General features: G+C 41.4%; 1 protein-coding gene across 4 annotated transcripts in view; it reads left to right on the forward strand.

Annotated features, from left to right (window-relative positions):
* LOC129821309 (growth factor receptor-bound protein 14-like) overlaps positions 1-17,920 on the forward strand; it is a 48,761-nt gene that overhangs the window by 4,815 nt on the left and 26,026 nt on the right. Inside the window, exons 1-3 of one of the 4 annotated variants that reach the window (XM_055878825.1) lie at positions 2,674-2,918; positions 3,359-3,573; positions 4,926-5,058. In XM_055878825.1, the coding sequence (XP_055734800.1) occupies positions 3,386-3,573; positions 4,926-5,058 (321 nt within the window). In that variant the 5' untranslated portion in view covers positions 2,674-2,918; positions 3,359-3,385. The other 3 variants (XM_055878827.1, XM_055878826.1, XM_055878828.1) reach the window with 3 other exon arrangements.

Consider the following 17,920-nt stretch of genomic DNA (forward strand, 5'->3'; position numbering starts at 1 on the left):
GGCATTTGCCATAGATTTTGTTTTTGCAATTTAAGTAGCACTTTGAAAAGTTGCTCCTGTACAGATATTGGCCACATTTCAGATTTGAAGCACATAACAATAATTACCAGACGCAAACAGCCAAGAGCAAATTAATGTTCAATGTCTACTTACTAATAAAGTGGAAGTAGCCATCATTGGAGTAGGGCAATTCCACGGAAGCAGAATGATGCTGATACTCTTTAGAAGTATGCAAAACAAAAACCATTGATTGGAAAGTTAAACCATACAATCTATGCACAAGGACTACTTTTGAACAATTTCCACATACATTTTTATGTAAAGTTTGGTAACAGAATGACAGTAAAATCTCCCTCTGTTTTTTATGTGACCACTTATTCCTTATTAAGTTAAATACCTACTCCGAATTAAGATTCAAGGATGTCTGGAGAAAGAATGGGGTATCAAGCTATGATATTACACATTGAATGATATTACACATTGAATTTGGGGGGGGGGGGGGCTTCTATGAATTCAATTCTATTGCAGACATTCTGTTATCGATTTGGTAACAGAATGATGCGTTTTAATAAATTATACACAATTGTTATCAGTAAAAACACAAACTAATTGGTAGGTGTAACTTTAATTGTTACTTTGTGGACTTTCATTATCCTCCCTCATGGGAGAGAAATGTGAAAAGGGAGAGAAATGTGAAAATATCTTAAAGATATGTGGGGTTTTGGTAACAGAATGACAAGACACTAGGCAATATTTCTTAAACTTACAGAAGGAAAATCATTTCTGTGAAACTAAATGTTGATATTAGTTGGCAGGGGTCTTTACTTAAACATTATTGTGTTTTGAAGTATTTACAGTGCATTCGGAAGGTATTCAGACCCCTTGACCTTTCCACATTTTATTGCGTTACAACCTTATTCTAAAATTGATTCAATAATTCCCCCCCCTCATCAATCTACACACAATACCCCATAATGACAAAGCGAAACAAAGTTTTTCAAAATTTTTGCAAATGTATTATTTTTTTTTTTTAAGGATACCTTATTTACATAAGTATTCAGACCCTTTGCTATGAGACAAGAAATTGAGCTCAGGTGCATCCTGTTTCCATTGATCATCCTTGATGTTTCTACAACTTGAATGGAGTCCACCTGTGATAAATTCAATTGATTGGATATGATTTGGAAAGTCACACACCTGTCTATATAAGGTCCCACAGTTGACAGTGCATGTCAGAGCAAAAACCAAGCCATAAGATCAAAGGAATTGTCAATAGAGCTCCGAGATAGGATTGTGTCAAGGCACAGATTTGGGGAAGGGTACAAAACAATGTCTGCAGCATTGAAGGTCCCCTAGAACACAATGGCCTCCATCGTTTTTCAATAGAACAGGTTTGGAACCACCAAGACTCTTCCTAGAGCTGGCCGCCCGGCCAAACTGAGCAATCAGGGGAGAAGGGCCTTGTTCAGGGAGGTGACAAAAACCCGATGGTCACTCTGACAGAGCTCCAGAGTTCTTCTGTGGAGATGAGAGAACCTTACAGATGGACAACCATCTATGCAGCACTCTACCAATCAGGCTTGAAAAACAAGATTCTCTGGTCTGATGAAACCAAGATTGAACTCTTTGGCCTGAATGCCAAGTGTCACGTCTGGAGGAAACCTGGCACCATCCCTGCGGTGAAGCATGGTGTTGACAGCATCATGCTGGCTGTGGTGATGTTTTTCAGCAGGAGGGACTGGGAGACTAGTCAAGATCGAGGGAAAGCTGAACGGAGCAAAGTGCAGAGATCCTTCATGAAAACCTGTTCCAGAGCGCTCAGGACCTCAGATTGGGGCGAAGGTTCACTTTCCAACAGGAAAACGACCCTAAGCACAAAGGGCAAGACAATGCAGAAGTGTCTTCGGGACAAGTCTTTGAATGTCCTTGAGTGGTCCAGCCAGAGCCCGGACGTGAACCCGATCGAACATCTCTGGAGAGACCTGAAAATAGCTGTGCAGCGATGCTCCCCATCCAACCTTACAGAGCTTGAGAGGATCTACAGAAAAGAATGGGAGAAACTCTCCAAATACAGGTATGCCAATCTTTTAGATCATACCCAAGAAGGCTGTAATCGCTGCCGAAGATTCTTCAACAATGTACTGAGTTTTTATTTTTATAAATTTGCACATACAAAGCAGTTTTTGCTTTGTCATTATTTACTATTGTGTGTAGATTGAGGGGGGCGAAAAAACGATTTCATCAATAAGGCTGTAATGTAACAACATTTGAACAAAGTCAAGGGGTCTGAATACTTTCTGAATGCACTGTATAATACCTTTTTTAATACATGTTTTGTTTGACCAGCAATCAAAGCCTTTGGTTATTCCACATTTTTAGGATGTAAAATGGTAGAAAAATGTACATGTGCTTTAATTCCCCCAAAACTTGACTTGACTTTGGTGCTAATGGGGCTTTTTACATGGAAATACCCAGTTAAAAACATTTGCTACGTTTTGTATTGACCGAAGTCATCTAGATTTCAGCAAGCTAAGTAAACTGGTACTGCGACCAGATGTTACCTTAATCACATGCAGGCAGTCATTATCTACAGTAGCCTCTCAACCCCAGCCCAGTCTCTGTTACACATTACCTTTCAGATAGATGTTATCGCATCAACCATCCCCCCACACATAATGCCTGGCTGGCTATCACAGAATGACATAGACTACCACGCCACAGCCCACCACACCACAGCTGAGTCACTCTGTCTGGGATATTCTCCACATGCATCTAGTCCAGCACAGGGCTCAGTTTAAAGTGGAGTCGGGACCTCAGTGTGAAGTCTGCGACAAAGGAACAGTTGGTCTTACAGTCTGGCAAACCTCCAGGACTCATTACAGAGATAAGTTGCATACCAACAACGAACAACCCTTTGTGTAAGTGTGCTTTGTGTGCAGGTCTGCTTTCCAGGTAGTAAAAAAATAAATAGTTTAATTAAAGAAATACAAGAAGTGAAAAAAAAGAGGGTAAATTAACAACTAAAACCAGGGAGAAAAGCCAGACAGGGAGAGAGACACATTTGTGGATTTTAATATGTCACTGTGTCAAAGCGAAGAAGGCTCATTTGGGAGTCATTGCGTTAAAAATAACTTTATTGTGGTGGATCATGTTTTGGTAGGAGGGTTCATTTTGCCCCACTGGGCCAGCCTCATGGGCAGCAGATGAGCCTTGCGGAGAAGCTTGTGTCTGCTGTGTGCTGTGATCAGACAGAGGAGCCCAGCCAGCTCTCGCTCCCGCTCTCACTTTGCTCTGCTCTGCTACTGCCCTGCACACTCTACACGCCAATCCAACAGCTCGTCTCTTTTCTCTGCTCCAGATGATGCCTTGGAAATAGCCGGCCCCCATGAGTGATATGAATAACACACTGGAAGACATACACACCTCTGGCTGCCTCGGAGAGAAAGCAGAGATTTTTGGGAGTGGGAAGGGTAATGTGAGTGGCTCTTCCAGCCCGTCCCTCATCCCTTTGCATGCTTCTTTACAACCACCAAATGCCCAGCCCTCCAAGACTGCTGTCTGCAAAGGAAATAGGTATGGTTTATTTCTCCTTTGGAATGGCTGCTGTGAATGAGTGTGATTTACTGTATTTTTTTAACTTATTTTTAGTCTGTTTTCAATGAACTGTCTAAAACACAAACCTCATAAATGTGTTAGTAATATAAATCCCAGCATTTCCTCCAAGAGCCTCAGCATATCTATCTTACTTTATACTGTAACTCACTACTTGAAGTTAATCTTTAACATATGTGATTAGTGAGCTCATACAATATGCTCTCCTACAGAGGAATAGTACACCCTTTGTGTTTGCAGCGGTAGGGCACAGAAGTCCCAGTTGAAAAATAGCTGTAGACTTTGTACCTGTAAACACTTGTGGTGAACACACAACTGTCAACGAGAGGATAGTTTTAGCCAATTTGAATAGTACACTGAAAGAAATGGACTCGAATCAAGCACCTGTTACTTTTCTGCTTGTAATTAGTAACTTAGTAACTGCTGTGTGTTTACAGAGCAGTAAGGAAATGTCAACGTGAGCCACCTTTTTTACCATTCAAGGCCTTCACTTATAAACTCTGTTTCCTATCTTCTCATGCTACTACCGGAGAATGTGGTGACGCTTTTGTCAGCCTGGTCATTCCCACACGGACATCGATTTAGATGTGAACGGATTAAACGGACACGCTTTGAGAAGTAAACAACAGAACGACCGTCAAGGCCGCACCCTCGTACATGACACTATCAGAAATCCATATCAGACAAACAGAAGGATTATACACTGTATTTCAGTTGTGGATTCACTATGCATGAATGGGGCGACATGGGTATACAGATTGTAGCCTCTATATAGAGAGGGTGTATCACCAAACTCTATCTTGATTAATGTCGCATTTAATGGGATTAATGCTAACTTGGAGAGAACTAGGCTCCAAAGTGCTATTTCTAAGCGGCATCTGAGGTGGAGGGTACATTGTTATCTATTGTTTTATCAAATATCGGTTTGTCCCTCTGCTGGGTGTGTCGTCTGACTGGCTGAGAGTGTGTGGGGGGGGCAACACAGTCGCAGACACAGTGACTGGCCGTCAGCCATGTCTGTCTGGGAGGATCACCTGTTCAGTCATACTGAATCCCTTCGAATGTACAGAAGACACATTGTCCTCATCAAAGGCCCCGACAATAGAGAGGAGGTATAGAACACAAGCTGGCCATACGCAAGCTTTAGTTTGGGTATGGACTGTAAAATCTGATGTCTGAAATAGAAGCTAAGGAGATCCCTATGACTCTCTGTAGGCTCCAGACCGACAGTCCTCCAGCAATCTGATATACAGTCCCAATGACATTACCATGGCTGCCTCTGTTTAATATACTTCTTCTTTCCCTTTCTCCAGGAAGAGTGAAGAGGGAGAGGAGACTGTGCTGACTGACCCATTTCCAAACCCTTTCCCAGAACTTATTCCCTCAACCGTCTCATCCCTTGTCTCTGATTGTTTATTACCCTGGACCAAAAGCGGCGCAACTCAAGTGAGCAGACATTTTATTCCAGTCTGCGTTCTCTGTATATTATATTATAGAAAACACCAATTCCCCCTCTTATGTTTTCCAGTTGAAAACCTCAGGCATTACATGTGATTCTAAATAGCATGGTACTGACAGAAAACAAAAAACTAGCCGCAAGACACGTGTCAATTTAAATTCACCCATAGCTCGGTCATGTTTGGCTTGCGCTAAGCATCTGATACTGCAGGGCGTGAGGTCGCAGAACCAGTTGTGCAAGTATGAAAATGAGGTGTTGAGAATGCCGTGTCAGCACACTCTACAGGGAATCCACACTACGTGTGATTGTGAGATCCGGTCTTTACCTAGGTTCTGTATCAGCACTAGTGTTACAATGAACAGCACACCTGGTCTAATGGCTAATGTCAAAATGAATGCAGTACATCCGGATTAGGGTGACATTTGGGACGAAGCCATAGAAAGTTGGAGAGAGTGATGACTGAAGGAGGTGAATGTGGGGGGAGAGGAGACCTGGCACTAGGTCAGCGTTCACTCCTTACTAGATCCTTGGCTCTGTTTTGGTTCTGCTTGATCTCATCACATGGAATTCCTGTGCTTAAATGGATAACTCTTCAGTACCTTAACTTGTCCCTATACCTATGTAATAACTGTAGTGACAACATTGTAGTTACGTATATAGAAACTGCGACGCAATTACGCGGGGAGAGTTTATCGGTATAGGTTATTTGTGTACACGCGGCTGTCTCCCGCCTAGAACGGAGAAGAGAGAATTAACGTTTAGGTTTTGGGGGTTAGGTTTATTAATTTACCTTACAGCAGATGCATTGTATACACTAGTTATTGTACATTACTTTAACTTAAAGTAAGATTTAAAAAATGTTTTGTACTTTTTTGATAGGGGATTTGATTCAGCCTGCGCTACGGAAAACCATACAACATGGTCACACAACTGCTCTTGCTGTTCCTGGTCTACAGAAAATCATTTTAAATGATGTAATTAGTGAAGTAAAAAAAAAAAAAAAAAAATCTAATTTTAATTTGTGTGAAAACATTAGGATTTTCTCATTGTAGGTCAGGAGCAATGTTTTTTTTTTTTTTACTGCACGGATTTGATTCGATTTGTGCCAATGTTGAATCTGTACTGTATGATGTATGTGCTTTTACAGAACCCATGCTCGGTGCCATTTACTAAACTGGGAGCACATTCATTATGTTCCAAGCTAACAATTATGGTTATGCTTTAAGAAATGACTGAACGTCAAAACGGAAAGCCTGCTATATATTATCTCCAAGACTGTCAAGTCAGGCTGGCTGTGGCTCGTTCGATGACCACACCACCCATTCCCTGGAGGCGATTGGTTCCCTGCAGGTGTTAATTACACTCACTGGGTATCTCTGGCTGAGGGAGAGGAGGGGATGAGGCCCAACTCAGGCCTCTGAGTCATGGTAAAGCCTGAAATTACAGAGCTCAGTGCTAACCAAAGAAAATCAGCAGCATTAGACCTCGCTCCTCAGCTTTTAATAATGAGTTGCTTTCAGAATGTATTTGTCATTCTCCAGTTGTCTCCGGCGCCCATGCGATTTAGAATACTTTGTGATTTGCTCAAGGGAGGTGATCAGATTGTTGTTTGTTCTTCTGTTTACAGTCTGATAAGATGATTGTAGAGCTCGATTATCTTCCCAAAGAAACTAAAGTGTCAGTCTTCACTTGATACAGCAGTCTCAAATGAGCCCTTTATACCCGATCCCCTTTCCACTTGACCCAGGATTCACATTGAAAAACTAGAGTGGTTGCATTTCTCTAATGATCCCCTCGCTCTATTGTTTAAAAAAAAAAAGTCCAAAGGATTAGCATGGATTTGGCTTTCTCTTTTGATTGTCAAGAGTGAAATACTTGGATTTCTCAGCATTGAAGAAGTATGCAGAATGACACCTTGGTGACCTCGGGCTGGAACAGTGTGGCTCCTTGTTAGCCTGTCTCAATGTGCTCCTTATGTAACACAATGATGAGAGCTGCATTCTCACCTGATTAGGCTGACAGGCTTTCACTCAGCCTTTTGAGCTGTTCCATTGTCGAGACAAAGGGAATATGTCAGACTGACCAGCTGTTTATGTGTCACAATCCCCCAGTCGCAGGGTCACGACCCATCCTCAGCAGCACTTGAGAAACCAGTGAAATCACTGCCCTAGCCCCATAAATGGGTGTGACAAGTCTGTCTATTGAATCCCCCAGGCTGTCTTTGAGGGTAGTCGGTCTCTAGGCAAAATTATTTACTCTCAACATTTTAAAGTGGGGCTGAACTTCCTGATTTAGCCTTGGTTTCAATTCTCCTCATTAGGTAATGTGACTGAGAATGAGATCTGGGTCTTGGAGGCTTTGGAGTGTCTTTGAATGGGGGAAGCGTTTGTACTCTCACTCTGCCAAAACAGTACATAGTTACAGTCAACCTCCTAGATAACTTGAAATTCAAATCAGAGGGGTATACTATGATTTGAAGCTAGATCTATTCAGGGTTTTCTAAAGCTAGCCAGCTTCAGTTAGCTTCACATTCCAGACAGACTTCATCCGTACTACGATGGTGGATATTGCTCATCCGCTTGCTGCTAACTCCAACGGGCTTGTAACTGCGCGGGCATGTCGCACGTTGCTAGTCGAACGCCGAACTCTTCATTGAGAAAACATCAATCCATGGTGGTCGTTCGATGTCATTTCAGCAAACCATGCCACCATTTGACATAGAGGACTTATATTAGTTATTGGGGTGTGATTGACGTGGGGTGTGGGGGGTCCGTGGGTGGATTTTGAAAATGTATTTGCATTCTTCATCTCTAACTCATTGTTAGAAACACATGTGGTCCAAATCGGATGTAACGTACTAAACTCAGCAAAAAAAGAAACGTCCTCTCACTGTCAACTGAGTTTATTTTCAGGAAACTTAACGTGTAAATATTTGTATGAACATAACAAGATTCAACAATAGACATAAACTGAACAAGTTCCACAGACATGTGACTAACAGAAATGGAATAATGTGTCCCTGAACAAAAGGGGGTCAAAATCAAAAGTAACAGTCAGGATCTGGTGTGGCCACCAGCTACATTAAGTACTGCAGTGCATCTCCTCCTCATGGACTGCAGCAGATTTGCCAGTTCTTGCTGTGAGATGTTACCCCACTCTTTCACCAAGGCACCTGCAAGTTCCCGGACATTTCTGGGGGGAATGGCCCTAGCCCTCACTCTCCGATCCAACAGGTCCCAGACGTGCTCAATGGGATTGTTATCCGGGCTCTTCGTTGGCCATGGCAGAACACTGAGATTCCTGTCTTGCAGGAAATCACGCACAGAAGGAGCAGTATGGCTGGTTGCTTTGTCATGCTGGAGGGTCATGTCAGGATGAGCCTGCAGGAAGGGTAGCACATGAGGGAGGAGGATGTATTCCCTGTAATGCACAGCATTGAGATTGCCTGCAATGACAACAAGCTCAGTTCGATGATGCCGTGACACACCGCCCCAGACCATGCCGGACCCTCCACCTCCCAATCGATCCCGCCCTAGTGTACAGGTTCTCGGTGTAAAGTTCATTCCTTCGACAATAAATGCGAATCCCACTATCACCCCTGGTGAGACAAAACCGCGACTCGTCAGTAAAGAGCACTTTTTGCCAGTCCTGTCTGGTCCAGCGATGGTGGGTTTGTGCCCATAGGTGACGTTGTTGCCTGTGATGTCTGGTGAGGACCTGGCTTACAATAGGCCTACAAATCCTTATTCCAGCCTCTCTCAGCCTATTGCGGACAGCCTGAGCACTGATGGAAGGATTGTGCGTTCCTGGCGTAACTTGGGCAGTTGTTGTTGCCATCCTGTACCTGTCCCACAGATGTGATGTTCAGATGTACCGATCCTGTGCAGGTGTTGTTACACGTGGTCTGCCACTGCGAGGACGATCAGCTGTCCGCCCTGTCTCCCTGTAGCGCTGTCTTAGGCATCTCACAGTACGGACATTGCAATTTATTGCCCTGGCCACATCTGCAGTCCTCATGTCTCCTTGCAGCATGCCTAATGCACGTTCACGCAGATGAGCAGGGAACCTGGGCATCTTTCTTTTGGTGTTTTTCAGGTTCAGTAGAAAGGCCTCTTTAGTGTCCTAAGTTTTCATAACTGTGACCTTAATTGCCTACCGTCTCCTTAACCTGCTAGTGTCTTAACTACCTTTCCACGGGTGCATGTTCATTAATTGTTTATGGTTCATTGAACAAGCATGGGAGACAGTGTTTAAACCCTTTACAATGAAGATCTGTGAAGTTATTTGGATTTTTACGAATTATCTTTGAAAGACAGGGTCCTGAAAAAGGGACGTTTCTTTTTTTGCTGAGTTTATATTTATTGAATATTATATTAATCCTATAAATTAAAATGGCCAATTAGGGTACAATCAGCTAGATTAATTTCTCAGAGATCAAATTATATTTCAACAAAATAATGTTGCATCAATGCTAATCCTATCGTTTTCTAACAGAAACTATTTCAGAACAATCTGAGATGGTGGGTGTTTCTTGTGCTTTATGAGGTGGAATGACCCATGGGCGAGTCGGTGCCACATTTTCATTTGTGCTGAAATCAAAATGACAGAAAAGTTATCTTGCAAATTCAGCAGGCTATGGTGTGAAATAGGCTTGTTGAAGTGTCGTTTTTAATTTATTACTTATCATTAATGTCGTCTTTGGTGTGCTTATCAATGCACAAGCAACTTTTTTCTCACTCCTATCGATAAAATAGTTGTATTTAGTCATATACAAGTTTTACTGTGCGTGAAGTTTCTAATGCATTCTGTCATTACTAAATGTGTCATGTGATAGGTATTTTAGCGTTAATTTTTTAACACACGTGTATACTTTTGTTTCAAAGTAGATTTGTTTGACTACCAAGAAACACTCTGTGTCACCCTGATTTAACCCACTGCAGTAAAAGGTTAATAAAATATGTAATCAGTCTTCTAACTCAAATGAAAGGGATGATGACTCAATCTTTGCGAGAGGGAAGGTAACTGATTTCATTGGTCTTCACCCCTGAGTTAGCCTGCCCTGAGTTAGCCTGCCCGGGACAGATTAGTACTAAAAGGTTCTTTGCAATATAGATTTTCCTAGCTAAAAGCTGAGCCGCTATCGTAGTACTGGTTATCCCGAGTTGAACTGAGTTGACCATCAGAAAGTATTCAAACCCCCTTTGACTTTTTCCAAATTTTGTTGTTACAGCCTGAATTTAAAATTAGATTTTTTTTTGTCACTGGCCTACACACAATATTCCATAATGTGAAAGTGGAATAATTTTTTTAGAATTTTATTGAAATTAATAAAAAATGAAAGCTGAAATAGTTTAAGTCAATAAGTATTCAATCCCTTTGTTATGGCTATCCTAAATAAGTTCAGGAGTAAACATTTGCTAAACAAATCACATAATAAGTTGCATGGATTCACTCTGTGTGCAATAATAGTGTTTAACATTATTTTTGAATGACTACCTCATCTCTGTACCTCACACATACAATTATCTGTAAGGTCCTTTAGTCGAGCAGTGCATTTCAAACACAGATTCAACCACAAAGACAAAGGAGGTTTTCCAATGCCTTGCAAAGAAGGGCACCTATTGGTAGATAAGGTTAAAAAAAATCTGACATTGAATATTCCTTTGAGCATGATGAAGTTATTAATTACACTTTGGATAGCGTATTACTACACCTAGTCACTACAAAGTTATAGGCGTCCTTCCTAACTCAGTTGCTGGAGGGTGGAAACCACTCAGGGATTTCAACATGAGGCCAATTGTGACTACAACTGTTAGAGTTTAATGGCTGTGATAGGAGAAAACTGAGGATGGATCCACAACATTGTAGTTAGTCCACAATACTAACCTAAATGACAGGGTGAAAAGGAGGTCTGTAGATAATACAACTATTCCAAAACATGAATCATGTTTGCAACAAGGCACTAAATTAATACTGCAGAAAATGTGGCAAAACAACATATTATTGAGTCCACTCTCCATATTTGCAAGCATATATGTGGCTGCATCATGTTACGGGTGTGCTTGTAATCGTTAAGAAATGGGGAGTTTTTCAGGATAAAAAAGAAACGTAATGGTGCTAAGCACAGGCAAAATCCTAATGGAAAACCTGGTTCAGTCTGCTTTCCACCAGACACTGGGAAATTAATTCAATATTCAGCAGGACAATAACCTAAAACACAAGGCTAAATATACACAGGAGTTGCATACCAAAACAACCTTGGATGTTCCTGAGTGGCCAAGTTACAGGTTTGACTTAAATTGGCTTGAAAATCTATGGCAAGACTTGAAAACCATCTTGTCAGAGCTTGAAGAATAAAAAAAATAATAATGTGCAAATATTGTACAAAGTACTTTAAGAGATTTACCAAGAAAGACTCACAGCTGTAATTGCTGCCAAGGGTGATTCTAACATGTTAACTTAGGGGTGTGAATACTTATGTAAATTACATACTTCTGTATGTAATTTTCAGTACATTTGCTACAATTTCTAAAAACATGTTTTCACTTTGTCATTATGGGGTATTGTATGTAAATGAGGGAGAGAAAATATTTAATCTATTTTGAATTCAGACTGTAAAAACAAAATGTGTAACAAGTCAAGGAGTATGAATACCTTTCTAACAGCAGTGTAGTATAGGGCTCTGGAAGTAGCCTAGACTAGCTAGCAAGCTAGCCAACTTCTTTCGCTAATTATCTTCAGCTGGCCGGTGTGCGGCTGTGGCAAAGTTGGTTTGCCTTTGGATACAATTTATGAGGACAATTTTTTTTTATCCATCTACACACAATACCCCATAATGACAAAGCGAAAAACAGGTACAAAAAAAACAGAAATACCTTATTTACATACGTTTTTAGACCCTTTGCTATGAGACTTGAAATTGACCTCCAGTGCATCCTGTTTCTATTGATCATCCTTGAGCAATCGGGGGAGAAGGGCAATCGGGGGAGAAGGGCAATCGGGGGAGAAGGGCCTTTGTCAGGGAGGTGACCAAGAACTCGATGGTCACTCTGACAGAGCTCCAGAGTTCCTCTGTGGAGATGGGAGAACCTACCAGAAGGCCAACCATCTCTGCAGCACTACACCAATCAGGCCTTTATGGTAGAGTGGCCAGACGGAAGCCTCTCCTCAGTAAAAGGCACATGACGGTCCGCTTGGAGTTTGTCAAAAAGGCACCCGAAGGACTCTCAGACCATGAGAAACAAGATTCTCTGAACTGATGAAACCTAGATTGAACATTTTGGCCTGAATGCAAAGTGTCACGTCTGGAGGAAACCAGGCACCATCCCTATGGTGAAGCATGGTGGTGGCAGCATCATGCTGTGGGGATGTTTTTCAGCGGCAGGGACTAGGAGACTAATCAAGATCTAGGGAAAGATGAACGGAGCAAAGTGCAGAGAGATCCTTTATGAAAACCTTCTCCAGAGTGCTCAGGACCTCAGACTGGGGCGAAGGTTCACCTTCCAACAGGACAACGACCCTAAGCACACAGCCAAGACAATGCAGGAGTGGCTTCGGGACAAGTCTCTCATTATCCTTGAGTATCCTTGAGTCATTATCCTTGATCAAACATCTCTGGAGAGACCTGAAAATAGCTGTGCAACGACGCTCCCCATCCAACCTGACCGAGCTTGAGAGGACATGCAGAGAAGAATGGGAGAAACTCCCCAAATACAGGTGTGCCTAGCTTTTAGTGTCATACCCAAGTAGTCTCAAGGCTGTAATCGCTGCCAAACGTGCTTCAACAAAGTACTGAGTAAAGGGTCTGAATACTTATGTGAATATCATTTTTTTTATACATTTGCTAACATTTATGAAAACCTGTTTTTGCTTTGCCGTTATGGGGTATTGTGTGTATATTGAGGAAAATAAGGCTGTAACATAACAAAATGTGGAAAAAGTCCAGGGGTCTGAATACTTTCCCGAATGCAGTGTGTATCGGCCGTTTTTGGTGGATTAAACGCTGATACAAATACATCCGTAGAAAGTCCACCGATAAATCGGTTGGGCTCTACTATTGACATGTCTCGTGTACATTGTGTAAATAACTGATTGTCCCTATCTAGCCCCATAGAGATATCGATTGTCAAACCAAATTGACCATGGAATGGGAATTACGATCGGGGCGCGTGTAGCTGCTCTCCGAATGAACGATTACTTGGGTGCTGCCAGCTGAGGGCTGAAATAAACCTAGCCCAAGGAAAACGTTACGCTACCCTTCATTCCGTGACGAACAATTTTCTCTCAAATCTCTGTTTTATTATCCTATTTACACTTTGTCGTGAATTATAGTGTCTATATATCAGCAGATTAATGATAAAGTCATGAATAACAAATGGGATTGCTTTACTTCCCTATTTTAAAAAAAAACACATTGTCCCACAAAAAGGAGACAGTAGTGTGTTAAATTATTAAAGATATACGGATTGGACTAGTATCGGTGGTGTGTGCAATGGTGCTAGTTGCCGTGACAATCAGAGTAGCCAGTGTGCTTGTACGTGATTGGACAGGTTTTAGTTTACTGTGATTGGACTGAATGCCCATTCGGAATTGTACTGAGGCCCTTTGCTTGACATGCCATTGTTTTAACATGGGTTTTAAAAGCTATTCCAGTCGTGAGAAAGCAGTTTGCCTGAGCTACTGTCCACCGTGCATTTGCAGTGTCATGGTGCATTTGCATAACCAAGCGGCAAGTCGTGACTGCTATGGACAAGTCGACTCTCACATCCACTTCAACCAGCACTCTCCAAGAAAAGCCCCATGCTCTGTTGTGCATCTCTAACACATGGTTGAGTTAATTTGTTATCCGTTTCTATTGTGTTTATCATTTGCCCTTGTCCATTTTTAGTTCTCGATCATATGTTGTATGGGCGGAACCAGTTTAAGTGTTAAACAATTCAAATGCTCTTCAAGCAAATTCATTCATGTTGTATAGAATATTATTCAAATACTGAATGCCTTTGGGGATGTGAAGTTGTTTAAAAATAATGGCAATTTTACATCCAGTTGTGTTATTGTGGTGTAGACACTTTCACCATTGATCATTACAATCTTCAACACTATTTGATGTTTCGGTATGTTACACACCGTGTAGTGGCTAACGCAGAATATAATATTTAATGTTGAATCGCTCTGTGCATGGAATGTGCAAAATGTTGTCACTTATAAAGAAAGAGAGGGGTACATGGGCTAACGGCAGCCAGTGATTTAAGAGGGCAGATGTGGTGATAAGGGGAGTAAGTTTGATCAGTATCGGTCCTATAGTACTCCTGCTCCCTCAGCCATATCACAGCCACTTCTGTGACTACCTTGTGAAATAGAATACTTATGCACTTTGGAGCGTGACCTCAAGTCAGATCCCATTGGCAATGCCGGGGGACATGGCTCCTACCATGTCTTTGCAGCACCAAGGGCCCTCAAAAGGCTAGCACAAAGCCCTTCAATCCATACCATGCTTGGCAAAGTGTGCAAGGTAGACCCTATGTTTGTGTGGTAGGGAACGTGGTTGTGAAGAGCATCCTATTGGTAAATAAAACTCTTTACGTAAAGCAAATTGTTCCATCACACAGCTACTTGCGTACCTTTCATATTTTGTCATTTGTAACACCTTTATTTGTAAGGTATTGGTGGTTACATTGCAATCCAATTGTTCATTATTATAATTGCATAAAGATTTTAATAACATCCATATAATTTCATAGACATCCATAGTAGAAGGTGCATAATATTGATGTCAGTACTTCTGAGGCGTCATAGATGTCATACAACAAGGGCATATGTCCACATGTATTCTGGTGAGAGACTTTTAGGTGTGCAGAACTGGTAGAGTGGAAAGACACTCTGCTTGGCCCCTCACCAGACAAACAGACAGGCAGACATGCCCCCCCCCCCCCCCCCCCCCTGCTTCCAGACAGTGTTGGTGTTCAGTTCTGCCTTCTGACTCAACGAGAATGTCTGCTACCAGTCTGGCGCTATCACTGTGTCATATCACAAGGAACCTATACCTTGTGTACACATGTCTAGGTGGACGATTTATGCTCTTATGATTTCAGGTCCGGCACAGTCAAGTCAAACAGGATAGGACGATATAAGAATGACCATTGTTTTTGTGTTATAAAATAATATTAAGAGCACAAAGGAAATCATGCTGTAATATGGATGAAAATATCAATTTGAAAGAACAGTTGACTGAATGTACAGTTGAAAAGAAAGAAAGTAGGATAGCAGTGTCTCTGTTGCGATACCTCGCAATAAAGGTATTCGTGCGTAATTATTGACCTGCATTTTCTAGAGAGTTGGTTTTATTTGCAGGCAGTCATGTGGGGTCAGATACAGTTCCTCCTCCACATCCAGCCCTGCTGTGTGTGTGTGTGTGTGTGTGTGTGTGTGTGTGTGTGTGTGTGTGTGTGTGTGTGTGTGTGTGTGTGTGTGTAATCGCTGCAGACTGGCAAGACTCAGGCCTGCTGCTCAGCTCTGGGAGGGCCTGTGGAGGGTTCTTGTTTGAATCAATCCCTGGTCAAGAACAGGGTGTCTGGAGCCGGCTTTGTTATGAGAGCTGCGGAGACGCCGTTATCTATCTGGCTCCATTAATTCAGATTCATTTTTGCACTCTAGGATAACTAGCAGCGTCTGCTTGTCTGTGCTCTCAAGACGATGTGCTGCGGTTCCAGATAAACAGTGAGCCTGTGAGCTTGAGAAGGACTCCTCGTCCGTTCTCATGAGAGGAAATGTATGAAATTCACTGCTGTGCTGCCTGCCTGCCTGCCTGCCAACACCCCACCCCTGTCTGGTCTGGGAGGAAGGAAGGAGTGTGCAAGGAATCCTCCCACTTCTACAATGTGTCCAGATTTAGTCTAAACTCTGATTCTGACCTGTTTACTGTGTTGTACATTTCACGCTCTTTCAATTAGTACATGAAGCCCGATAATGTATTGAAAATTAAACGTACTTTTTATTTTTATTTTTATTCAAATGTATACCAATGGGGCCCTGTGTGGCTCAGTTGGTAGAGCATGGCGCTAGTAATGACAGGGTTGTGGGTTCGATTCCTACGGGGGACAAGTGCACTAACTACTGTAAGAGTTTCTGCTAAATGACTAAAATGTGAAATTATTTCCGTTTGCCTATAGAATGTGGTTGATTAAATAATTGATCAGCCCTTTAAAATAATACAAACATTATTTTTCTAGTCTCTTTTGTTTCTCATAATATAGTCAGTGTATTATCTTCTCACTGAAGTTGCCTTCTCTGCTTGACATTTTAAGATTAATAGAAAAGTTTTGGCTCGAACGCTGAGCTTTGCCCTGCAGACAGAACTATGTAGCAGAGCTGAACTGGCCTGTGCATGTGTGGTCCGTACCTAACAATGCATTTCTGGGCACTTTTCGGCTGTGACCCATTATAGGTCCTAGCTAAATGCATTACTGGGTTTTATGAAAAGAGATCTAGCACTCTTGGATGTTTCTAGTGTCCTGTGTTCAAGGACATGTTTCTGCTGTCCTTTTATTAAGACTTAAGAAACGCTTGAACTTTTCCAACAAAACCATAACTATTATCATCATTATCAAATTCCCCTTTTACCTCAAACTTTTAAAAAGTTTATCAGCAGTTAGCATTTGGCAGAATAGTTAAGGGAGCTCGTATAATTGTTTAGCAATGTAGGAATTAAAATGGATGTTTTGTGAGGGCCAAATTCCCTTTTACCCTTCGAAGATTTCATTGAAGACATATTTATTTAATGTGTAACCAGGGTTGGTTAGTAATGGATGACATATAGCGGGGATTACGTAATCCGATTACAAATATGAAGTAACTAATCAATCTGGATTACTTTTTCTTTTAAAAATGTGTAATTTGGATTACAGTTACATTCTTAAATACAGCTGATCACATTTGGGATTGCGTCATGTAATATTAAGTGGAAACATTTATAAAACTTTGTCAGCATTACTGACACTGTGTAACTCCTCTTTATCAGACCGTTGAGAGTGACTTTAATTATTACATCATTAACTCTAATGCATACTGTAGCAGCCTGCTCCAACTTCATAAAGACTTCTTTGTTCATCCTTATAGTAAAACAGATGTGGATAATGAATTGTGGCAATTGTGGCTGTGGGAACATCTTGGTGCAGATCTATTTTGAACACCCCTCTCCCCCAATCCTCTCTATTTGCCTGCTGAGATTTGTTTCATGCACATGTTTTCTTTGCTGTAGTGTTGTATAGATATTAAATCAGCCATGTGCTATTATCCATTCCCTATATTTGCACTGAACTTACTATTTTTTTACGATACGAAATTCGGAGAAATGAAATATGGAAATGCATTTCAAATGTGATTTGATGGGTAATATTGTGGACATATTTGCAAATGACATTATTCTAAAGTTGACAACATTTCTACACCATTTGTAGTACAATGATATCATTGAACATACCAACATGATCATCTATATATTGTTACGGTAAAGAAGGAAGAGGTGTCAATGCTACTAAAGAACTGGCCATTGATTACCCTCAACGTTTTCATTTTCAACAACAACAAAAAAAGAAACCTCATGTTGCATTTGTACCAATGGAAGTGCACTCCCTGAGCTGCTAGAAATGAGCGACTACATTGCTACAGATAATACAGTACACCTATTAACTTTTGTGTACCATTTTTAATCTTGATATAAAGTATTTTTTTGCTTTCTGGCTTTCTCTGACCTTCTGCATTGTGACTATAGTCCTCCTTGGAACTATTTTTATCAAGAGTTGTTTGTGGCTTGATAAAGTTGCTTTCTTTAAGAGAGAGAGAAGGGGGGGA

The sequence above is a fragment of the Salvelinus fontinalis genome, chromosome 23 (genome assembly GCF_029448725.1).
Source record: "Salvelinus fontinalis isolate EN_2023a chromosome 23, ASM2944872v1, whole genome shotgun sequence".
NCBI classification, from domain to species: Eukaryota; Metazoa; Chordata; class Actinopteri; order Salmoniformes; family Salmonidae; genus Salvelinus; species Salvelinus fontinalis.